This window comes from Coregonus clupeaformis, chromosome 1 (genome assembly GCF_020615455.1).
Source record: "Coregonus clupeaformis isolate EN_2021a chromosome 1, ASM2061545v1, whole genome shotgun sequence".
In the NCBI taxonomy this organism is placed as follows: Eukaryota; Metazoa; Chordata; class Actinopteri; order Salmoniformes; family Salmonidae; genus Coregonus; species Coregonus clupeaformis.
The window spans coordinates 11,985,976-12,011,680 of record NC_059192.1 but is presented as its reverse complement, the minus strand read 5'-3'; the positions used below and the strand labels follow the sequence as shown (position 1 = coordinate 12,011,680).

At 42.6% G+C, this 25,705-nt stretch overlaps 2 protein-coding genes across 6 annotated transcripts; both read right to left on the bottom strand.

Annotated features, from left to right (window-relative positions):
* Window positions 1-15: 15 nt before the first annotated feature.
* On the bottom strand, window positions 16-2,843 carry timm23a (translocase of inner mitochondrial membrane 23 homolog a (yeast)). Its single transcript, XM_041897396.2, has 7 exons — window positions 2,320-2,843; window positions 2,125-2,183; window positions 1,898-1,991; window positions 1,676-1,760; window positions 1,463-1,521; window positions 1,230-1,340; window positions 16-1,099 (listed from the first exon to the last, which is right to left on the bottom strand). The coding sequence occupies exons 1-7, from the start codon at window positions 2,414-2,416 to the stop codon at window positions 981-983; spliced, it is 624 nt and encodes a 207-aa protein (XP_041753330.1). The 5' UTR covers window positions 2,417-2,843; the 3' UTR covers window positions 16-980.
* A 3,996-nt stretch (window positions 2,844-6,839) lies between these two features.
* Window positions 6,840-25,531, bottom strand: LOC121584773 (protein quaking-B). Of its 5 annotated transcripts, none has more exons than XM_041901002.2 (8): window positions 24,874-25,527; window positions 18,132-18,283; window positions 14,895-15,011; window positions 13,006-13,149; window positions 11,480-11,567; window positions 11,024-11,320; window positions 10,625-10,699; window positions 6,840-8,654 (listed from the first exon to the last, which is right to left on the bottom strand). In XM_041901002.2, the coding sequence occupies exons 1-8, from the start codon at window positions 25,025-25,027 to the stop codon at window positions 8,632-8,634; spliced, it is 1,050 nt and encodes a 349-aa protein (XP_041756936.2). In that variant the 5' UTR covers window positions 25,028-25,527; the 3' UTR covers window positions 6,840-8,631. The 5 variants fall into 5 exon arrangements, 3 of the variants coding, with proteins under 3 accessions (XP_041756936.2, XP_041756855.2, XP_041757071.2); XR_006003770.2 differs by having other exon boundaries at window positions 8,631-8,654; window positions 10,625-10,940; window positions 24,874-25,529; XR_006003777.2 differs by lacking the exon at window positions 6,840-8,654 and adding an exon at window positions 9,291-9,381 and having other exon boundaries at window positions 10,625-10,940; window positions 24,874-25,529.
* Between the last annotated feature and the right edge of the window lie 174 nt (window positions 25,532-25,705).

Below are 25,705 nucleotides of genomic sequence, written 5' to 3'. Positions count from 1 at the left end.
TGTTTCTATGATCTGTGGTTAAAAACATCTGGTCCTAAAAAAAAAAAAAGATTCTGTGACATCACAGGGTAAAACAGTGATTTTCAAAACAGGCAACGAGTTTCTAGACCAAGGGCGGTATTTTCTTGCTTCCCACGTCACCGCGAACCTCAGTGTTTGAAAATCACTTTTGATGATGTCGAGTAGAACTTTTAAACTTAATTCCCCCCCCTACAAGACTTAGAAATGTGCCGTTTTCACATAATGTAAACGCTGGTATTGTGCTGGAGATAATGAAAATGAGGTTGAAGAGTGGAGGGGTTGCCCTTTAAATACCCAGTCGGTAACACCAGCAGAGGTCTTCAAATGCATCATTCCTTCACCCCTCCCCTCTTTTAATTAAATCACTGATCGGACATGACTGGATCGGTGTAAACAGATTTCCACTGCATTGTTTCCATCACTCCAGTCATGTCAGATCAGTGATTACTTCGCAGGGAGAGAGGAGGCATGTGAAAAGTATTACAACAGGACCCCAGTCGCCCTCTGCTTAGTACATACTCTTAACATGACTTTTTCTCTCTTCCAGGCTACTGGACGCAGCATTGAATAATATAAACACAAGATACATTTCTAAAAACAGTTCCCAATACAATAACACATGAACCCCTTGGAAATAGCTTTTCAGATCGGTGGGGGTGAGAGGGGAGGTACCCCAAAGGGACAGGGCTCTGTCACAGGGTGGGGGCAGCAGGGGCAGTTGTGTGTAGACAGAGGAGTGTTGCCTGGAGGTCATTTAGTCAATGGTTTAACGACATCTCAGTCATTCCTCCAATATCCCAGAACCCCTTCAAATTAGGAAGTGAACAGGGGGAGAGGCTGATATTTGTGGGAGGGGTTTAAATATTGGCACCCTATTCCCTGAGGATCTGACCATAAGTAGTGCACCAAGTAGGGAATAAGGTGCCATTTTGGATGGAACCAAATAGACGGGGGCGTGTTCAGTAGAGACTTGAAGAGGAGGAGCCACCTCTGATATGGTCCCAGTTGCTGTAGAGAGCGTAGGCACCGGACAAGGTTAACCCCACCAGACCTCCACGCGCCACTCCCTTCAGCCCTCCTGAAACACAACACACACACACACACACACAATAAGATTTGAATGAGACAGACGATGGTATTTATATGGCTCCATCTCAGCATGTACATTTCTCTAACACACGATGCACAGACAGACCACACACACCTACCTGTGGATTTGAAGAGCATGCCTGTGAGAGTCCCAGCAGCCACAGTGTTGATGTCATCTTCTGCTCCTCTAGCCTTCTCTATGGCCACGCCAAATACACTGTACAACAACGCTGTACACACACACACACACACACCATGGTTAATACAATAATACTAGGGATAGCAGACCCTGACACCTGGTTGGCATGGTGATGAAGAAGCGATGAGGAGAGAGGAAGACGTGAGTGCTCACCAACAGAGCCCAGTGTGTTGGCCCACGATGCACCTTGTCTGGTCACCATGTTGAGAATCCTGAGGGCAAGTTCAGAGGTCAGATAAGCGAGCCAATCAGAGAGCAGTATATAGAGCACCATACCATAGAACATTTCTATTAGCATGACTAAGACCTGTCTCCAACGTGATAACACTAAAGACACATACTACTGGAGGAACATAGTGTGCTTACTGGACGTTGCGAGGTTTAGTCCAGCCCATTTCTCTCGTATCCTTCAACCCCATCCTCAGACCATTCACTGTCCCAAACGCAGCTCCTAGAGGCAGAGAGAATCAGATACAAGCAGACAACATCATTTCATCTGGGAGAGGGGGAGTGAAAGGGATAGACAGATGAGAGAGGGAGAGACAGAGAAACTGAGGGAGGGAGGGAGGGAGGGAGTATGTGTCTCACCTGTGATACAGCATCCCCCGATGGTGAAGAAGGCTAGTTCAAACCTCCCTCTGGTTTTGTTGGCCCCTGTGGGCAGGATGAACTCATCTGTGTCCTGGAACACACACACACACTGGTTAACATCTGTGATCTTAGTCGACTTGTTAGTGGGAATGTCACAAATCAATTCTACATTCATTGATTGAGGTCAAATGTATACTACTAGTTAGCTAGCTAGAATCTCTTACCTGTACAAGGTAGCGGGGGTCGACATTGAGATAAGGTGACAGGGGGCTCATTCCAGTCACTGTGTAGAAAATTGGACAACACAACAGTTGTCACATTCAACATAAACCTTAGCCACCTTAGTGATGTCAACTTTTCTAGCTAACGCTAGTTAGCATGCTAGCTAGGTACATACATCAAGTTGCAGAGACACTTACATGGGACACCGGCGAGCTCTGTGTTAGAGTATTCGCCGCCTCCAAAGAGACTCCCGAAGCCGCCTTTCCCTCCCGATCCGGGGGCGTTGTTGTCCATTTCTGGGGAATATCTGGAGACTCACCCGGCAAATGGTTTGGACTGGAGATCCTGTTTGGGTGAGCTAGCTAGCTAGCCTAGCAGACCAAACGTTATGATGCAATCCGAGGGACCGACAGTTCTCGTTGGAAAAGCTATAACGATATTTCCTGGTATCTACAACGCAGTAATATGTTTACGTTTCAATATGTTTGTACACTGTCTTACTGTAAGTAGTCAGGTATTGAACTGATCAGCTTTTTGTAATGGATGGTTGGGTTCGCTTTTTATCATGCTTCTCTGACCTCCACGCTCTGCCGTAAAGCGACCACACGGGTGATTACGTAAAGAAAAGGTAAACACAGCATTAAGGTGAATGACTCAACGTAAAAAGGGTGAAATAAAGCAATGTTTGAATTTGATACGGGACTATAACCATATAAAAATATATTTTAGATGACTGAAATTACAAACGCCACACATTCAGATGTAAATGAAACGTAAAGGGTCCGATATTTTCTTTTGCGACAGTTCATGACATCACAGGGTCAGTTAAAGTACTGATCAATTACGCTAGATGGCAGCAAAGTAACATTAAATCGCTCAACGCCAGTTCATCTGTTACCGAAAGACCAGACCAAAGATTATAATAACTAACTCCTTTCATCTTCCCTTTAATTCCCCTTTCATCTGTGACCAGACTGTGGAGACCACCAGTACTCTATTTGATTAGACTTTAATGTGTGTTAGGTGTCAGGTCTTTGTTCACTCTTAATCTGTTTTGCTTTGCATACACACACAAATCTTTTGGCTTGCGCCCTCCTTAGTGTGTGTGGGCCTGGCCTACACAGTCCGGCCATCTGTAGCGGGTCAGAGGGATGCTGAATACATTTATTGTGATTTTAAAAACGCCCCACAAATAACAAAAAACGTCATATTTAGATGCAGCCACTGTAGCAGCCTTGTGTTATTGTGTATTGTGTTATTGTGTATTCAGCCCAGTCCAAGTGGACAAGTGGAGCGATGAAGATTGTCATTGTTGCGTGTGTGTGTGTGTGTGTGTGTGTGTGTGTGTGTGTGTGTGTGTGTGTGTGTGTGTTCAAGCTGCCTGGCACAGTCGGTGAGTAACTGTTGTCTCTGTATGGGAGATACGTGAACCCGCTGGCCTCATACAATACCCTATTCAGTCTCGCACACACACTCACACACGGACTGGCCAAGAGGCTCGCTCATCCTTAGCCAATCACCAGGAGGGAGGAGGGGGCACAACCCAAAAAATGGTGTATGTGAGAAAAATAGCTGTGACGTCATCTTCAATCTTCTTCTTCTTCTTCTCTTTCCCACATGCACACTTGTTGCTAGATCTCCCTCCCTCTCTCTCTGTCTTTGCTATCTCGGCCCTCTCTCTTTTCTCTCAGCTGAACTAAGCCAGTACAGAAAGGGGCCTCAACAGGACCCTGGTGTTTATGCTTGCTGTCACAGAGACAAGAAGAGAACGTTGTGGCTCTTTAAACAGGCTCAGTGTTGTGTGTTTTACAATTGTATTTTATTTAGCCTTTATATATCCAGGTTAGTCTCATTGAGATAAAAATCTATTTTTCAAGTGAGACCTGGTCCAACCAAGACAGGGGGAACCATGTTTCAGACAAATATCAGGCATAATAATTCAGACACACCATAAACAACATTTAAACATAGACACACATACATTACAATTACAGAAACATTCAAACGTCGTAGATAAAAAATCAATCATATGTACCACCACATCAAGTCCTAATGACAATCACATTCCTCAGTAACATGTGAGTCAACCAAACTTTTAAACTCCTCCAAGGAAACAAGATCCTGGTGTTTCAAGCTATGGTATGGTAGTAGGTGCCAGGCGCACCTGTTTGTGTCAAGAACTGCAACACTGCTGGGTTTTTCATGCTCAACAGTTTCCTGTGCGTATTAAGAATGGTCCACCACCCAAAGGTCATCCAACCAACTTGACAACTGTGGGAAGCGTTGGAGTCAACATGGGCCCGTATACCTGTGGAACGCTTTCGACACCTTGTAGATTCCATGCCCTGACGAATTGAGGCTGTTCTGAGGGCAAAAGTGTAGGGGTGCAACCCAATATTAGGAAGGTGTTCGTAATGTTTGTACACTCAGTGTAGATCACAGTATACCAATGTTTAAGCCTACATAGAGTCAACGAAGACCAGCCAACAGCACTATAGATATCACAGTGATGTGTCAGACACTTTTGGTTGGTAACAAACTTAAGGGCTGCATGATACACATAATCAAGTGCATTCAGGGAAGTGCTTGAGGTCTGCATATAAATTAGATCACTGTAGTCCAACACAGACAGGAATGTACACCGTATCAGCTCTTTTCTGGCCTCCAAAGAAAAACAAGCCTTATGAAGGTAATAAAAACCTATTTTCAACATGAGCTTCTTTTAATTTTTTGTACATTTACCCCTTTTTCTCCCCAATTGGTAGTTACAGTCTTGTCCCATCGCTGCAACTCCCCTACGGACTCGGGAGAGGCGAAGGTCAAGAGCCATGCGTCCTCCGAAACACGACCCTGCCAAGCCGCAGTGCTTCTTGACACACTGCTCGCTTAACCCGGAAGCCAGCCGCACCAACGTGTTGGAGGAAACACCGTCCAGCTGGCGACTGAAGTCAGCTTGCAGGCGCCCGGCCCGCTACAAGGAGTCGCTAGAGCGCGATCGGGCCATGGAAATCCCAGCCGGCCAAACCCTCCCCTAACCCGGACGACGCTGGGCCAATAGTGCGCTGCCTCTTGGGTCTCGGCCGGCTGTGACACAGCCTGGGATCGAACCCGCGTCTGTAGTGACACCTCAAGCACTGCCACTCGGGAGGCCCAACTTGAGCTTCTTTACCAGGTTCTCAAGATGATTAGTGAAGCTCTGCTTCTCATCCACTCAAACTCCCAGATATTTGTAAGTTTTGACTTGCTCTATGGAATTTCCTTCCAAGGTAGCAATGACATGGTTATCCGAGTGTTGGAAGCTATGGGCTAGTATTGGCTGTAGGCTAGATTAGACAGAGAGTAGAGTCGTTTACCACATGGTCTGGCGATGGTCTGAGAGATCCTGGCAGTGGTTTAAAATACTTTTACTATTTATATTTTTCAAAACGTTTACTTCACTACATTCCTAAAGAATATAATGTACTTTTTACTCCACACATTTTCCCTGACACCCAAAAGTACTCGTTACATTTTGAATGCTTAGCAGGACAGGAAAATGGTCCAATTCACACACTTATCAAGAGAACATCCCTGGTAATCTCTACTGTCTCTGATCTGGCTGACTAACTAAACACAAATGCATCGTTTGTAAATGATGTCCGAGTGTAGGTGTACCCTGGCTATCCGTAAACAAAAAAAACAAGTATATTTTAGCAAGTACATTTACTTTTGCCACTTCTGTTTTTTTAGAAACCAAATACTTTGACTTTTACTCAAGTAGTATTTTACTGGGTTATTGTCACTTGAGTCATTTTCTATTAAGGTATCTTTACTTTTACTCAAGTATGACAATTGGGTACTTTTTCCCACCACTGGATCCTGGACTAAACATCATACAACTACAGACAAAACAGGAACAGCTGAAATAAAGAGAGCACACACACACAGCGTTCTAGATGCTTCTGACAGGTGCCTCTGCCTCAACCCCCAAAATGGAAAAATGACGCAGTATTTCTTCTTCTCCCGCTCACTCATTCTGGATCTTTCTCTTTTAGCCCTCTCTCCTTCCGTAGGAATGTCATGTTGATGTTCTTGCTCCCACACTCTAGTCCAGTGGATTGCCAGATCATGCTCCTTCTCCCCCAACAGCTGCAGGGGCAGTATCCGGAACACAGGCCCAGAGCCAAGCCTGGGGCTCAATTACCTCGCTACACCCAGAGAGGGTGCAGGAAGGGCAGGGAGATGGAGAGAACAACCCACTGACAGCCCTGTCAAAGCAATATTTTATAGGTCTAGCTCTTTCAGTGCAGTTTTAGAGAATGTACAGCAGTTAAAATATGACACATGGCTGTAGTTAACCGTGGAATGAGAGCGATACTGTACGTTAGGGAGAGCCACAGTGATCCAGTATAGTTCGCTCAGCAGATTTGACATTTTTAGTCATTTAGCGGACGCTCTTATCCAGAGCGACTTACAGTTAGTGAGTGCATACATTTTCATACTGGCCCCCCGTGGGAAACGAACCCACAACCCTGGCGTCGCAAGCGCCATGCTCTACCAACTGAGCTACAGGGGATGTGTTTGCATATTTGTGTGTGTGTGGGTAGGTAGGTGTGAGTGAGTGAGTATAGGTTGCACAATTGATTTGCTTCAGATTCCTCATCCTGGAATCTCCTTTTTAAAATCTGTCTAGCTGTTTGAGTGGGAAAGAGCCATAGAGAGAGGACGGGAAAGGGGGAACAAGTGTATGTCTAGCGTACTTTATTTCTAAAGTATTTAAGTGTATTCCAATAGTATCTGCAGTGTGTCAAAGATTAGTACGCAGAAAGGAAGCTCTGAGGAAACTTTAGAAGCTACAGAGAAAAAGTGACGAGGTTTGTTAGTTGTTTTTAAACTACCAGTTTAATAATATGCTATCGTTTTCCAGTACAAATAGTTATTTTTTTTACCAGCTTTTAAAAAGTTAAAACAACAACAACACACTTTTTAATTCTCAGATTCACACAGTTTTATATTTTAAAGAAACCAAAGCAGAGACAGATATGAGTAGAGGTTAAAAGTACAGGACTGGTCAGTTAGTACAAAGAGTAGATTAATATACACTACTACAGAGTTAATAATCCTTCTTTACATACGGAAGTTACAGAAGGTAAGCAACACTGAGATTAACTTGATAGACAAGAATTTTCCAGAATATTTGAACGTTTTCAGTATTTACAGGACTTTAAAAACTCTCCGGACACTTGGTGAATGGCACATTGGTTGGAGGCAATGTTAGCTCTTAAACTGAATCAAAAAATATATTCATAGTAAGGTATACTGTTCTTATCTGAAAACATAATTTAATGTTATTTCTCACATAAAAAATATAAAATTGCATTATAAAGAGATGTTACAGATGTTATACATGTACAGTATTGTCCATGTTTTGTCTTGAAGGAGACGGTTTGTGTGGAGTGAAAACAGGCGAGGCGAGTTTGGAGCAAGGGCATGTAACACTCAACGCACACATCTAATAACACAACACTATGCGATGGAGTGCGTTCTCAAAGGCAGACACGCACACAAATACATAAACATCACTCCCCCAAATAAAATAAACACACAACATTAATACTGTTCTGAGGAGGTCCTACTGTTCTAACGGAAGAAACTGACCCTTTTGACACTTCACTATCAACCCATACATAAACGTGTGGGTTTAAGTTAAACCGCAACATTGAGATGGTTTCTGTAAAATACACCACATCTCTTTCACTGAGTTGAGATATATAGAAACGATGGCGTCAGGTTATTTCTCTTTCATGGAGATTATAAACCCTTCATAAAAAGGCTGGTCTGTAACAGATCTCTCTATTAGAATAAATTAAGGCACTTTGTTCTCCGGATTTATATAATACTGTAATGTTATGGTTGAGACTACCTGGAGAACGCAGATCTTACCCATTAGATAGGCTCAGCTCGCTGTAGAAAGGCAGGCATGGTGCAACAGTCGAGACTCGTCTTAGAGAGGACATAATGTGAAATTGGTGTGACCTGGTAAACCCCATTTAAGTAACATTTTGTGTGACAGTGACGTTTTGAGAACAGGGACAGACAGACAAGTGGGCGTGGAGGTTCAGTGTTCTCGATAAGTATAATAATGATCACAAAAATGACTGTTATTATTAGGATTATTGAATTATTATAATATTATAGTTCCACATCGACTCAGTGCAGGGCAAGGTATAGAGCCAGGCTATCTGACCAGTGCAGATTGGGGAGTTGTGGTTTGGTTAAAGGGGATTGTGGTTGGGTGGTTTGGCTGTGGGGTTCCCTATAGAAGGGGCACATGGCTTGATAGTGTGGTGTTTGGGTGGGCATGGCTGGTGACTGGGTCCTGATTGGGTCCTGAAGGTTCGTTACCATGGCCGCTGGTCTCTGGTTGGTTAGGCAGAGGTGACTCTGGGGGAGGGGCGTGGCTGCTGTCCAGAGCATGGCAACGAGCGAGCCACGGGCGGAGACGGGCGAGTCATCAGTGGGCACAGAGGTCAGGGGTTAGTTGCCGTGGCAGCTGAGGGGTGGGGAGGGGTTAGACGGACAGACGGACAGACACAAAGAAATGAAGAGAACAGAAAAAAAAGACACACAGAAAAAGATAGAAAGAGATTAGTGTCAGCTAGTGGTGTCAAGATGACAACATGAAAGATCTACTGCAGTCACACACCTTCATAAGCACTACATTGAGAGTTATAAGTCAGTAGCCGCAGGTTGACATAAGGTCTGGCATCTGCAGTAAGTGACACGATGTGAGATGCCAACCAGTGACTGCTGACATAGGCACTTATGAATGCTTATGTACTGCTAATGAAGGCATTGTAAAGGAGCCTTTGTAGAAGGTTTGAGCACTTTTACAGTGAGGCTAGCTGCATTACAGACTGAGAAACCATGGAGACAGCAGAGGGTATGGTTTCTTGTGAGCGTGTGACAGTGTCACTGACGTCTAAAGCTGTTTTGACTAACAGTTTTTCTCAACCCAGTCCTTCTGGACCACAAGTCGTCTCACAGAATCTAGTCCTAATCATCAATGCCTTGACGGACTAGATCAGACATGTGAAACGGCTGGTAGGTCCTGAGGGTTGGGTTCAGCAGTGGTTAGAAGTAGTCAGGGTGTACGTTATGGTGTCTTCACAGAAAATACCAAATGCAATGATGTCCAATTAATTTATTAAAAATGATCTGGCGATGGTTTCCAGACTGCTGTTAAGCATTAGAGATGTGTGTTCCACTGGAGATGAGGCCTGCAGTTACAGAGAGCCATGAGATGTTAAGAGATGTGGTTTTAGAAGCAATTAAGAACAGATCTTTTTAACAGATATTGTCTAATTATAATAATTTACATTTGTTTTCAGATTTTTTTTTATCTCAATCTTTTGTTCTCTATGTACACCAGTTAAACTATAGCTGACACACAGCAAGGCAAGACCAGTCCTACGGTTAACATAGTGACACAGAGAAAACACTAACATCACTTCAACATAATATACCGAAACATCCCTTGGACCGTTTGCTTCAAAAATATAAATTAGAGCTTCAAGTCTGTAGTCTAAACTCTAAAGAAAACATCCCCAAGAATACAAAAACACGTCCTGCTCATAGCTTAAAAGTATATTCAAACATGTTTACAGTCAATTATATTTATTTTTGGAAAGCACGAGCAAAAACTACAAATTGTCTAAAAAGAATAGGCTACGCATAATTACATTCTCTCTCATGTAAACCTATCAGCACCCGGAAGGTCCAGTGATGGTTACTTTACACACAAGATCTCATAATAGAGACTTCCGTAGTATTTTAGAAGTATAGGGTCATATACTATACAGTATATAGGATCATATGGATTATGGTTATGAGGAGGCTGTTTCAGCTTCAAGTACTGTATGTCTCTGATCCATGAGATACAAAACAATCCTTTATAAAAACATCAATAAATAAAAGAGTAGATAAAAAGGTAGTGTTCACTTTGACAAAATCAAATGAAAGGAATGGTGTAATTTAAGACGGTATAAAAGAGATGACTGCTTGTCTCTAAGGTTGAACAGTAGTGAAATAACCAGGAAAGAGAGAGAGAGAGAGAGAGAGAGAGAGAGAGAGAGAGAGAGAGAGAGAGAGAGAGAGAGAGAGAGAGAGAGAGAAACATAGTATTTGAAGAGAGATCTCAGAACTCTAAAGAGAGTCACAAGGTCACAGTCACATGGAGGAACAGTCCATTCTAAAAGAAGGGGACAACCTCACATGCCTCCCTCTATCTGACAGAGGGGCTATGAGCGCCCTGGAATTATCACCCCCGGGACGGACTCATCCATTCCTATCACCACCCTCTCTCTGCTCTGTGACAGACTGTTGTTAGACCTTTACACACAGCCCACTGTTTGACTTTCCCCTCACATTCTGGTCTCATTCCTCTCTTAGCATGCGGCACACACACTCAAAATCACTCACACGTGTGTATTCCCACTCACACCGTCTGGTGATCTAACTGACCTCTGTCGGTGTTCACTACTCTTTGGTAAGGATGGGCCCTCATATTGTGGCGTTGCACCTTAGCCGTCATCGCTCCTGCTCACCGCGCAACCACATCACCAAAACACAGGAGGTTGACAGTGACATTATCAAACAGTGACATCATCAAACAGTGACAGAATCATTAAGAAGACAGTCAAGAGGCCCATTTCAGATAAGCCTGTCCAGTGTGTGTGTGTGTGTGTGTGTGTGTGTGTGTGTGTGTGTGTGTGTGTGTATGTGAGGTCCATGTGTAGGAGGGAGTTTATCTCTCAGCCTTTGGTTTGGAAAGACATACCTGGAGACAGAGAGAGAAATACAACCACGTTACAACACAACACAACCCTCATGCCCAAATCAACTTGATCTGTGTGTGATTACCTAGCACGCCAGTAGTGTCCATGGGGTATTCTAGTATAGATGGGGTCAGGGTGTAGGGGGAATATTCGTAGGGAGCGTAGAAGAACCCTCCTGATTCAGGTGATTGCTGCATCAGCGCAGCGTGCTGATTGGCTCCTTGCATGAGGGCCTGCTGACTCTGGATCTGACGAATCAGGTGAGGCATGAGGTTGGGCTGTTGACCAGGGGCGGGGCTTCGCATAGCCTGCTGCATGACAGGGGAGGGGCTGGAGATGAGCCGCGGCTGCTGAGAGGAGGCTAGGGAGAAGGCCATAGTGGCTACACACATCAGGCAAACACACACACACACACACACACACACACACACACACACAGAGAGAGAGAAGAAATAGACAATACATTACTAGATGGAAAAGAAAACATCTCCCTCAAAAAGTCAGTTTCAGGACAGGCGCTTTCTGATGATGTCATCCTTACGTTGCTTGATGTTGGCGTCTCTGTAGGTTCCGTTGAGAATGGCCAGCTCCATTAGCTGCATCTTTTTCAGACTGTCCTCTCCATCAGCCTAACACACACACACACACACACACACACACACACACACACACACACACACACACACACACACAATATCTGTCCAGTTGGCTGAAGGTTGGATTACGTTACTCTCTGGCCAACAGATTGTGAGTGATGTCCAGCTAGGCCAGGTTAAACTAACATATATCATTATCCCCTACCCACACACTAGGTTTATGGGTTGTTAAAGGCCCAGTGCAGTCAACAACGTGATTGTCCTGTGTTTTATATTTCCACACTATGAGGTTGGAATAATAGTGTGAAATTGTGAAAATGATGATAATGCCGTTATAGTGTAAGAGCTGTTTGAAAAGACCGCCTGAAAGGTGGGATGGAGTTTTGGCCTTCAATGGTCTTCCATGCAGTAAATTAGTTAATAGACCAAAAGAGTTCCAAACCTCTCCGCCAATAACAGCTAGTTTTCCCCTGCCCACTCAGACCACTCCCAGACAGTCCTAGCTCAATTCTAGCTTGAGAAATTGCTCTTTGCTAAGAAGTTATTTTTGTTTCTTTTTTTACCATTTTAATTTTAAACAATCACAGTAAGGTACTTAATAGTTACCCATAAATAATTTGATATTGAGATAAAAACAGCTGCACTGGACATTTAACATGTATAATTATAGTACCTGTACTTCACAGCTTAGCCCCCTCCTACCCTATAACCTCTCTGGTGTTGATACTTCACACTGATTGGACATTAAGAGACAGGGGCGGGACAGCATAAGAGCGTCTGCTAAATGACTAAAATGTCAAATAACGCTTGAACACACCGACTGCGTCATTGCGCAAAATAGTACGCAGCATCATCTAGATATGTGTGCAACAAAAGTTCAACATTCACCTTCTGCTACCATTTCTGTCAACCCGTTTACGCATACAATTTGACGCATACGTTCGATAAATCCAAAGTATGCACCACACAGAACGCACTGCAACTGCCTCTGCAACGCAACGCTGCAAGGCAAACGCAGCGTTCCATTGGAAATGAATGTACTTCTGGTGTACCAAAACGCAAAAACGCAGTCGGTGTGTTCAAAGCGTAAGTTATATTACTGCAAGTCAATGCAGTGCGATTTGAGAGTTCACAACTTCTCTATTCAATGTTGAATTTCAGGAGAGCAACATTGTTAGCAAGGTGTCTGTGTGAGGTGTGGGGGACAGAGGGTAGGAGGCTAAGAGAACGGCAGAAATGTTGAGGGACCAAAAAGACTAGTGAGAAAATAGAGAGGAAGAGGGAATTAATTAAGGAGTGAAAGGAGTGATAGTGAAGAGAATGTGTGAACAGTCTCTTCATTCATCCCCTTCCTCCTTTCACATGCATTACCATGGATACGCCTTTATACATGCTGCCTGGCAAATTACCCAACTCCCTGACACACACACACACACACAGACAATTATAGCATGAAACTCATGGTACTCACAGCTGGTACGAGTAGTTTCTTGACCTCTGCGGTAGCTCTTTGTAGTTTGATCTGAGCTCTGTTGCGTGAGTCTTCCACTGTGATAAGAACATGAAGTTCCTCACTCAAGTGTTCCCAGTTAGGTTTCCCTCTGTTCAGCTCTTCCTGATACACAAACAAAACATGAATATTACGGCGTGTGTATTTATGTTTGAGTGTGTACGTGAGCGTCTTCCTTCATCCATACAACTGTTGTAGTTCCCAGAAGACTGTCCACATTGACTTCAGTTCTGTAACGACACGGTACACTGTAAGACCATGAAACGTGACACATTTATACCCTAAATGTCAGTGTTTAAAACTTAAACATTAGGCATTTAGATTTTCCAATAAGGCTAGAGTAAACATGAGTCAGCTTTTTTCCAGTCAGTTTCCAACCAGGAGACACCTATATCTCCTAAGTGTTCCGATTTTAAACAATAGTGTTTACTTTCCTACCGTCCTGTTTACAGTGACTTTAGTCATAAAAAATGTATGTGACTTTCCATGCCTTTTAATCAGATCAGTGTTAGGAATGTCTGTCACCTTATCTATAACTGAACAGGACATTTGCTTCAAGAATTATTTTCAAATCATCGCGTGCTGTTGTTGTTATTCGACTGTGTTGAGTTCATTTCCATTAATTCTCTCAGAGTGAGAAAGATGTGGTAGTGGCCTCATTATCATATTTCCCAGCATGCGTTGTTTCAGGTTGATTTTTTAGAATAGTTGGTTTTAATATCTATGTTTCCTCATGCACATTGCTTGATTCATTGATCTTAACTATACAAAGATAAATAACTAAAACATTTCTAAACTAATCCAATCTGTAAGGGGTTGGACTTATTGCAACCGTTACTGAGATGGTTGTTCCAGTTTAGATCATTTAGGTAGTCTTGATTGTGATCAAATATTCAAATTCTTGGATATCCTCCCTCTGGCTGGATTCTGATAGGAATTATTAAATCACTTCACAAACCAGCATACTGTGACTTGCAGGTCTGTTGTGGCCCATGAGCCAGGATTTTCAAACCACAATGTTAAGGATAACTAGGCCATAACTAAACGCCTTATTAAATGTATAAATATGTTGTCATAAATGGTTCAAACATTCACTTAAGCAGTCACTTGGTGAAGGCTTCAAGAATTTAAGAAATTGAATGCAACAACCATGTCTCTGTCACTAACAAACAGTCATGAGTGGGTATCTCTTACAGTCACTCGAAAGGCATGCTGGGAAACATGCAATTTCAGCTTTCCACCCAGTGTTCAGTGTTTAACACCTGAACGCCTTGTGCTAAATAAATGTGTTTGTGTGTTTAAAAAGTGTTACAGCGAATAAACATGTTCTGGTGTTTACAATCTAAACACTGATGCGTTTTCATTGAAATTCTAAATGCCTTGAGGCGTTTAATTTTTTTTACAGAAAAGTGTTTAGTTATGTGTTCAGATCCTAAACACTTGGTTTTACAGTGTAGCCATTTAACTGAATAATCCCCACTCATGAAGAAGGTCAGAATGTCTACCCACTCTTTCTATCCATTTCAACATCTCTCCCCCTCCTTCCTCCCTCCCTCTTTCTTTCTTTCTTTCTTTCTTTCTCTGAGGTGTGGGATGGGTGTATTCTCATGAGAGGTGGATGGAATGCTGGCTGCGCTCCACCTGCCGTTAGCTGCTCCACTGGAAGGCTGGATGGCTGACACTCTAGCCAGAACCAGAGAACCTAAGCCAGCAGAGAAACATATGGACCCAGCTCTATTTCCCCTCCACTCCACTCTTTAGAATCTACTATCAAAATAAATACACCATGCTGTGAGTGTGTGTATGTGTTGGTGTGTGTTTTGCGGGCTTGCGTCTGTTTGTGAGCATACCTTATTCTTGTCTCTCATGGATCCTTTTCCTCGTACCATGATCTTACAGCCTGTCTCTGCCTCCAGCTGTTTGGCTGTTAAACCCCTTGGACCCAGGATCCTACCTACAAAGTTAAACTGAACACACAGAGAGAGAGAGAGAGAGAGAGACAGAGAGAGAGAGAGACAGAGAGAGAGAGACAGAGAGACAGAGAGACAGAGAGACAGAGAGACAGAGAGACAGAGAGACAGAGAGACAGAGACAGAGACAGAGACAGAGACAGAGACAGAGACAGAGACAGAGACAGAGACAGAGAGAGAGAGAGAGAGAGAGAGAGAGAGAGAGAGAGAGAGAGAGAGAGAGAGAGAGAGAGAGAGAGAGAGACATTCTAAGAAGATGTAGGGCCATGAAATACTCCAGGACCTGGTTGGTAACTTGGTCTAATTTGGCCTGGCCATGAAATAACCCATTACATTTTTTTAGCACTGGTGCTCCCAATTTTAAAAAGTTAGGAGCACCACATGAAATGTAAGAGCACCAGAAAATATGATTTTTTAAAAATTGATTGAGATACATCCTATATTGGGCCTATATTCTAGCTACTTTTGCAGCACATGTTGTGCTCTAAAAAAACACTGCTCTATGAAACACTGCAAACTTTAGTTTATTATAAAAGCTAAAATGTTGATATGAATACCTGTCATTGAAATTACAAAGTCATTTGTGTAATATTAGGTTTCTACATTGTGTAAAAGCACTATTTTCCTATTGAGACACATTATATTGAAAATGGTACACTCTTAAAAAATGTCAGGCTTGTGATGACACGCAAGAGAGCAGTCATCCATTCATTGCTATGATCATTGATCTTCTAAAGAAGTTATCCCTTTTCCAGTGGTGGAAAAAGTACCCAATTGTCATACTTTAGTCAAAGAAAAGATACCTTAATAGAAAATTACTCAAGTAAAAGTGAAGGTCACCCAGTAAAATACTGCTCGAGTAAAAGTCTAAAAGTATTTGGTTTTAAATATACTTAAGTATCAAAAGTAAATGTAATTGCTAAAATATACTTAAGGTTAAAAAGTAAAAGTATGCAGATTTTTTACGCACGTGAACACGCTGGAATTAGAATGCACAGGAGTGAACGGAAGAAAACAGATGCGTCACAGCGTGTCAAATTACAATGCAAGTCAAAGGGAACACACAATAATTAACAAGCGCTAAATAACGAACATAAAATAAAACTCTTTATTATGGATTCTCATTACAATTAAATTGGCATACGCTACGCAGTGTATATGTATTTACGCTCTCTAAGTCTCTCCATGTGATTTCGGCTTTAGAAGAGAGACGTTTTCACTGTAGTAATGGCGCAACCCATGACGCCAATTAAACCGCACTCGCTTTTTTCTCTAAGGCACTCGGAAACAACGGTACAGCGAAGCCTTATCATTACAACAATTATTATCTGGGAGCTATTTTTCATAGTGCCACAGTGCTCCCAAAATAAAACGTGTGGTGGCACAACAAAATATTTTGTCGCACTTTAGAGCCCTGTGTGTGCGTGTGAGTCAGGAATAGGTCATTGTTTGTTTTGGCTGGTGGTGAGGCCAGACTCTCTTAACCTTATCTGTCACTGGAGCTGAGAGATTAACAAGACAGCTGCCTCCCTCTCTCTATCGCGCAGTCACCCGTTGTGTCTGTTTTTACGTGTTTTTCTGATCCCCCCACTTCTCTACAGGTGTCAACGCATTCTCTTCCTTTCTAAAACAACCGCTTTAACACGCAACACACGGGGAACATTAGAATGTATTTTTAGCCCTGATCTCATCTGTTCCATCGGTGTGTGAGTTTGTGTGAGTGCTTCTGCGTGTGTCTGCATGTGTTACCATTGGTTACACGGTCCATGCTATTTGGAATCCTTAGGACGTCCCAACTCAGACATTACCCACTTGAAGTTGTCATTTAAAATGGTAAAAGTTAAGGTCGAGACTTCCCAAGGATACCAGATAGCACTAACCGTGGTTATATTGCCATTTTATCATGTGAATGAAGAGAAGCTTCTGTCATTGAAGTTTGGAGCAACTTCAACATTTGCCTTTGGAGAAAAGGAATGATACTGAGCAGGAGTAGTCAACCCAGGGTGTCAAAACACTTCGAAATTTGATGTTTGGAGCAACTTTGACATTTAACGTTGGAGAAACGTGGATAAACGTCTTATTCTGCAATGAGACCGTGAGAGCTTGTAGGTCGTCACCCCTATCTGATGTCCTCTGCCATACATTCTAACCCCCTTTAATAAGGGCTGGGAGCTTAGAAAGCAACCCTTTACCGCTACCCCATCTATGTTAACAAATCTGAATAGACCAGACAGGAGTAAGCAACATGGTGATGGCTCTACCATAGAAATATAATTAATAGAACGGCCGTCTCCATTCAAGTCAAATCAAATCAAATGTATTGGTCACATACACATGGTTAGCAGATGCTTGTGCTTCTAGTTCCGACAGTGCAGCAATATCTATCAAGTAATATCTAACAGTTCCACAACAAAATCCTAATACACACAAATCTAATGTTGGCATAATGGGTGGACTGGTGGCCATTGCGAGTGTACCCATAGGAGCAAAGCTACGTTGAAGATGACAAAGTTTAAGACAACTCTTTGCAACAATGGTACCAGCTATGCTAGTTAGGAGCAAAGTTAGGTCAAAAATATAAAGGTCAAGACAACGTTGTCACAAATCTGGGACCAGAGCCGTTGCTAACTACCAGCGCCGTTGCTAACTAGTATTGCTGGTCCCGTTGTTGCAAAAAGTTATGGAATATTAGAATCCCGTTGTCTTAACTTTTGTCATCTTCAACCTAGGAGGAAAGCAGGAAGTAAAAGCAGGACGTGTACCCATCAATCTGTGCTGTGATTTGTTGAATCAACGCAACTGACATTATAGAAAATATATTCATTACATGAGCCACATCAGTTAGCATCATTTGAACGAACATTCTACCTTCCCATGGAAATTATTGCATCACAATACCAGGCAGCCATTGTGAGTGTACCCATGAGTTTACTAGTGAAATTGCAAGGGTTAAAAGGTTCCAAGCCTGTTCTATTCATTCTATTTATATGGGCTCTACCTTACCCTCCAATGGGCTGTACGTTTCTGTTATGGATAGGGATAGATATTCTGTCACTCTGGATAGACACTAAAATAAAGACGTCTATAAAAAGGTTGAAAAAAGGTTTGTCCACTCACGTCGGGGAACTCTTTGACGGGCACGTAGAGCTTCTCCTGCAGCTGAGCCACTGGACCAATCCCATCAGGCAGCTCCTCGGAGTCACGCCCCTCGGCAGCGACACCTCCATTCATTGAGTCGTTATACATGTCCTTGCGCACTCTACCTATCTCTGATGGAGGGAGATTGGGAGAAGTGAAGAGAGAGAGCGAGAGACATAATTTAAAACGTCATTTGAAGCTTTAAAATCAAGATTTTAATGTCAAGCACTACAAAATAAAAGACAGAGACAGTGTGTGTTTGTTTAAAGCTGTCTGACTCAGACTTCCAATGTTGCATGATGCATTACTAATAGCATAACAACCACTATAATAACCTGCTAAGCCACACACACACACACACACACACACACACACACACACACACACAAACACACCCACACACACCCACACACCCACACCCACACACACCCACACACACCCACCCACCCACACACACCCACACACACCCACACACACACCCACACACACACACACACACACGTGAAATAACTATGGCCTGACGGAAGCAGAGTGATAACTAAGTGTGAACATAGTTATAATAACTGGAACTATAATTATCTAAAGCTATTTTCACAACAGCTATACGCCTCTAATAACACATCTGACCTCACACGTAAACCTGATTATTACACACACACACACACACACCTAGAAGTACACATACACTCAGGGCTCTAAAGTGCGACCAATTTGGGAAAGGGGAAGGGGACACCTAGTCAGTTGCACAACTGAATGCATTCAACTGAAATGTGTCCGCCGCATTTAACCCAACCCCTCTGAATCAGAGAGGTGCGAGGGGCTGCCTTAATCGATGCCCACATCATCAGCGCCAGGGGAGCAATTGTTGTTGGGGGCACTGTGCGACTAGGAAACATATCTCCAAGATAATTATTGTTTAAATGATTAGGCTACGCTGTACCGTTGTTTCCGAGTGCCCTAGAGAAAAAAGCGAGTGCAGATTCGATAGCGTCATGGTTGCAACATTACTACATTTTACATTTTAGTCATTTAGCAGACGCTCTTATCCAAAGCGACTTACAGTTAGTGAGTGCATACATTATTTTTTATTTTTCATACTGGCCCCCCGTGGGAATCGAACCCACAACCCTGACGTTGCAAACGCCATGCTCTACCAACTGAGCTACATCCCTGCCGGCCATTCCCTCCCCTACCCTGGACGACGCTGGGCCAATTGTGCGCCGCCCCATGGGTCTCCCGGTCGCGGCCGGCTACGACAGAGCCTGGATTCGAAACCAGGATCTCTAGTGACCACTGCGCCACTCGAGAGATCCCATGTTACCGCCGCAAAATATATTCCTCGCCGGGACTGCATTATACATTCATAAACCATATCGTGGGCAGATCTAGTGTAGTTCAGTTGGTAGAGCATGGTAAATGAATAAAATGTAAATGTAAAACTACTCGCGCGTCGTTACACATTGTTAAGTCATGTTACCTCATTGGCTAGCTAACAACCTGGTTACTTTATATCCAAACATTTTGGGGAACAGGAAAAAAGTAAAAGGGATAGCTTCTTCAGGAGATCAACGACAGAGAACAAGAAGCGAGAGGGATAACTGGGCCCAAAATCTGTCTTCTCCAGCACATGGCGTTTCTTTCCGCTCACCAAGCGAGGAGTGTGGTCAGAGAGTGAGTCGAATTTGGTTAACAAAAAAAAAAGTAATGGCTTATTTGCTACGTGTGGCTTGTTTGTTCAAATAGAAATTTCGTAATGATTAGGTTGCTACGAGTGAGAAAAAAACACTATATCGTCACAAAGTCATAAACCCTGTCTATTTCTACAATTGATCTTCTTAAAATGTGATTTTAAACCTAACCTTAACCACACTGCTAACCTTATGCCTAGCCCTAAAATGTAATTGAGACCAAAAAGCAACAAAAAAAATCATGCATTTTTACGATATAGACAATTTAGACATTGTGGCTGTGGTAACTATTGGAAACCGTTGTGCCTGTTGTTCACAAGCGTATCTGCCCTCTCATTGGCTAGACTGGTCCCACCTAGGGCTGTTATGGTGACCGTATTGCCGCCACACCGGCAGTCACGAGTCATGACCGCAGTCATATTCCATGTGACCGTTTAGTCATAGTAACTAGGCTTCTGCAAGCTCTGATGCTGCTGATGGTCATTAGTAGCCTACCAAACTTGCTAACTGCCTGGTACTCAGCTCTCTGTTGTCCCTTTAATCACTCTGACGTCAATGCAAATGTAATCGAAAATCAGGTCAAACACTTGAGACCCCATGAGCTCATGTTGCGCAACATTTCTATAGGCTATGCAATTGCATGAGAAAACAGTGTTTTGATGGCCTCTATTAAAAAGAGGAGGATCCCATCAGCTTTCTATAGGCTAGGCCTACTATATTTACTCATCAACTTTGCTAATATTTAGCACATTGCTTCGCTTTTCAACAGTTGTATAGCTTACCTGGCTGGCATGAAAAGCGTCCTCCATTTGCTATTTAAGTGCATAGATTACATGTATTTTTTCCCCTGCCCCTGTTCCGAGACATGTGCATGATAAATGGTCCATTCTAAATCAAAACAAATTTCACACATATATGATTTAGTATATGTAAAGACAAGATTAAATCAAGAATAGTCTGATGGGTGACAATATTAGCCTATCACTTGTGAATTATATATTAGCACTTATGAATGATGCCCAGCAAAAAGCTTGTGTGCAGTAAAGCAAGAAACAGCACATGCCTTTTTTTGGCAACTTTTTCAAATCATAGTCGCACACCTCATGTAGCCTAGCCCATAGGCCTATATGTTTTGATAAGGTTTGTGTCACAACTTAAGTTCTTCAATTGAAGCACATTAATCCGCTTTACATTACTTTTTTATTTTTATTTTTACATTTTAGTCATTTAGCAGACGCTCTTATCCAGAGCGACTTACAGTTAGTGAGTGCATACATTATATATATATTTTTTTTCATACTGACCCCCGTGGGAATCGAACCCACAACCCTGGCGTTGCAAACGCCATGCTCTACCAACTGCAGCTTTACAACCGGTGTAGAGACTAACTGGAAGATCATTTTCACCATAAAAATGCACCTTTATAATAAAGCATTACACTTTTGAGAATGGTGTTTTCCCGCTAATTGATTGCATATTGGAACAGTCTCGCTTATAGCCTACTGCCGTGTGCACATTGCTGCGCTTATAATGTGAAGAAATAGCCTAATAGTTTACCAACATTTTAAGCTAAACGTTCTGATCTGTTGCATCAGCCTCATTGCTTTTAAAAGTTTTTTTGATGCGAGTGGTTGTATTAATTTGGGATCTATCGCATCCCACAACTGTCCCGGAGTATATTTCGAATATTTCTTTCTCGCACAGAAGGACAAGTTGACCAATAGAATAGGTCAACTTTTGTACTATGGGGGATAGTAGATTGACATAGGCTAGTGCTTTTCCTGTTCGTTAGGTTTACTCATCTTGTTGGCTGACGAAAAGTAAATGAAGAAGTTAAAAGAACTGTCCACAATATGTGCCTCGGAATTCGATAAGAAGGACACACGCAGTTGCGTCCCGATGTGTCCGTCTTCACTTGTAGCCTACTTCGGAGCTGAGATGCCTGTGAAAAGGACCCGATCATGTGACGGGCATTGGCTAATAAGAATTGAGATATCTGAGAGAGCCATGTGAGTGAGAGGTGATTCGGAGCACGGTGATTGGCAGCCGGGAGAAGGGAATTATATTTATTATATTCAGCCCAAGGGCACAACGGGCCACTTTGGCCGCAAAAGGCATGGAATTTTTTTATGGGGCTTTACAGCCGCACAAGGGGGATGCCGCCGGGAAGTTCGAGGCCTGGTGAGAATATTATCAAGTGCTTGTCAAATTGTGAATGAGAGACTGATGAAGTGTGTGCAGCCTGCACAAGAAACAAAGCAGAGCTCATGCCTTTCATGTGACTTTTTACAAATCATAATTAAAGTCGCATCATACAGCCTTAGAATGTTTTAAAAATCAAAACATATAGCCCAACGTATGAATCACAACTAAAGTTGCATAAATAACTCTAAAATTAAGCATATAGGAGGAACTGTTTCTTTGTTAACCGCTCAACACAGAATAGCCGGATGTGCACACTCCCTCATAAATAATTTGGGGAAAATATCCTTTCTATTTTATTAAGCTATGTTCAATTGTATTCTTCATATTATAAAATAATATAAAATAATGCCACGGAATTCTAAGCAAATATTGTCTGCTAAATGAACTAGTGTAGCCCACAGCCATATGGCACAGCCAGATCAGGGCCTAACATAAGGACAACTCAGAGTATGTTATTCTGTTCTACTGAAATAGACTACATTTTTCTTCAAATCATGTTTCTTTAGACCTGTCTAAAATAAATAATGGATTTATTGTGATGGTGTAGGCTATATTAAATGGATTTAATAGACTTTTTTTTTAATGTAGATGTTCCACAGGTCTGCATCAGTGGCTTGTAGGCTATACGAGGAAGCTAATCGTAATTATGTTAATTAATGGTCAATTACCATGAGACCGGCAGTTATTTGCTTGACAATCACCGGCTGACAAAATTTCACGACCACCACAGCCCTAGTCCCACCTGATCTTGCCTCCTCCTGACTGCCTTCCATTTTTTTAAACATTTATTTCATTGTTAGAGCAGCCACTAGAGTATCTGGTCAATATAATGGATAATCTGTGTCAATGATCATAGCAATGAATGAATACAGCTCTCTTGCATGTTGTCATCACAAACCTGACATTCTTAAAAAGAGTGTAAAATGTTCAATGCAATGCATCTCAATAGGAAAATAGTGACGAGCATGCGCATACTGATGGGACGCATGGGGTGTGAGTGGCTCCGTTTTGTACCGACAAAACTGTGGTTGTATGTAGAAACCAGACAACAATCAAGCCTCTAAACTTGATAAATCAACATATTCCCAAGCAACTGGGAGAGGGTGAGAGATCAGTCTTGTACAACAGTGAACCACTCAGTTTGTAAACAGTGCAGCAACATGAACCCAACAGATCATGGCCTCCGTCAAAGGAAAGGACAACTTGGAAACGCAAAACGAGAGTAATGAACAGTTAAATGCTATCCAGGAAAACATAACTAAAATGCCCTCAATGCACACCAAAACTAACGAACTGCTACAATCTCTTGTTAAAAAATTAGATTCACAAAGTACTGAGTAAAGGGTCTGAAATGTGATATTTCCGGTTTTTATTTTTAATAAATGTTACAATTTCTAAAAACCTGTTTTTCCTTAGTCATTATGGTTTATTGTGTGTAGATTGATGAGGGAAAAAAACAATTCAATCCATTTTAGAATACGGCTGTAACGTAACAAAATGTGGAAAAAGTCAAGGGGTCTGAATACTTTCTGAACGTGTGCCTTCAGAAAGTATTCAGACCCCGTGACTTTTTCCACATTTTGTTAAGTTACAGCCTTATTCTAAAATTGATTTTTTTTTTTTATCCTCAGCAACCTACACACAATACCTCATAATGACAAAGTGAAAACAGGTTTTTAGAAATTTTTGCAAATATATTAACAATAAAAAGCGGAAATACCTTATTTACATAAGTATTCAGAACCTTTGCTATTAGCCTCGAAATTGACCTCAGGTGCATCCTGTTTCCATTGATCATCCTTGAGATGTTTCTACAACTTGATTGGAGTCCACCTGTAGTGAATTCAATTGGTTGGACATGATTTGGAAATGCACACACCTGTCTATATAAGGTCCCACAGTTGACAGTGCATGTCAGAGCAAAAACCAAGCCATGAGGTCGAAGGAATTGTCTGTAGAGCTCCAAGACAGTATTGTGTCGAGGCACAGATCTGGGGAAGGGTACCAAAAATGTCTGCAGCATTGAAGATTACTCATACAATGGAAATGTGTCTTGGATGAGACAGCCACCGTAGTTAAACTGCCACAATAAGAATAATGTGGCTGCAGGAGAGAAAGAGAGTGCATGAGTGCAGTCTATATATACACAGAGAGAACTCTAGATAGTGTACTGGCAGGTTGAAGTGTTGGAAAAAAAAAAAAAAACTCCCCGGCCACTTCCCCTCATCTTCCTCCTCTCGTCTTCCTCTCAGTCATTTTTTGGTTATTTCTCCCCCTCTCCTTGTCCTTTCTCAAAATCAATATCATCTGATCAATAAGTCCACATTACATCTCATTCCTTGTTACCTTGTTGTTTGACCTGCTTGCTGTGTGTTTGTTGTGGTGGGGGTCCTCTTCAAAGAATACAAATCAATCAATCAATCAATCAGCCATACTGTACACACACTTTACTGGCTCTCTAGCCACCTGCATGGCTAAGTCTGTGTGTCTCTGTATTCACATACATACAGTCTAAGCACGCCCTCCAAAGTCAAATATTTTCAGGTTGACATCCCGTTGACCGTGTACTGAGCCTCGTGACTAACCGCGATGGGCCGCCACATTCACACCGCCTTGCACATTAGGTCACCGGCCCAGACTAACAACTGTCCGTTTGTTCACAGCACCCACTGCCTGGTTGTCTCTCTCTCTGTGTCTCTCTTAATGTCTATGGCGTGTGTCACAGTATCAAACCAAACAACATCGTTGAAATATCAACCAACTAATTATAGACCTACCATATTTTTGGTCAATCTTTAAAAAATATGCATTGTAGCCTACGCACTTACCTTCGTCTAAGAGCCGCTCCAGGTGAGTGAAGATGCCAGTGAAGTTGGGCAGCGAGCTCATCACCTTCCGATCTGTCATCAGCTGCATCAGGTAGTCCGGGCTGGGCCTTGGTCTGGGTCTTTCCCGGACCTGTTCACTCATCTCACCGACCATTGTCACACTCACAACTCAAGTTTACCAGACAAAATCAGGGCCGACGCTCTAGAGTGATGCTTAACCCAAAATGTATACTTTTGTTTTAAAGTTGTCCAAACTGCTGCCTCAAGCCCCAGCCTCCTCCGATTCTGAGATTTGGCACGCACCGCTCTGAAAAGGGGAAAGCAATAACTCGACACGATTTGTAAATAAACAAATGTTTAACTTCGCTTGATTGGCTAGACATAAACTCTTGTAAAAGTTAGTTAGTGTCCCCCGTTGCTTTATAGGAGTTTTCTTCTCCGCAGTTTCACAGTCAGATAGGCGTTCCCCAGTGCCCGTTCACGCTCTCTCAGGGTCCGCGACACACACTTTGCCACTTGTTTTCTCCGGATTACGCCTCCTCGCTCATGTCCAGAGTGTGTTGGTATTCAGACCCTGTCATATGACCACACATCACACTGCATGAGAGAGAGAGGACGAAATGTTGTAGGGGGTGGTACCAGAGACCGCTGCGCGTCCCCGAAGATTGGATTCAGACTCAGAAAATCTATGGAGGAAAATCTATGGCTGTCATCTCCCGTCTGTCTCTCCTCCCCCACCACACACACAGCTAAAGTGCCTTCAGAAAGTATTCACACCACTTGATTTTTTCCACATTTTGTTAGGTTACAGCCTGAATTTAAAGCTGATTAA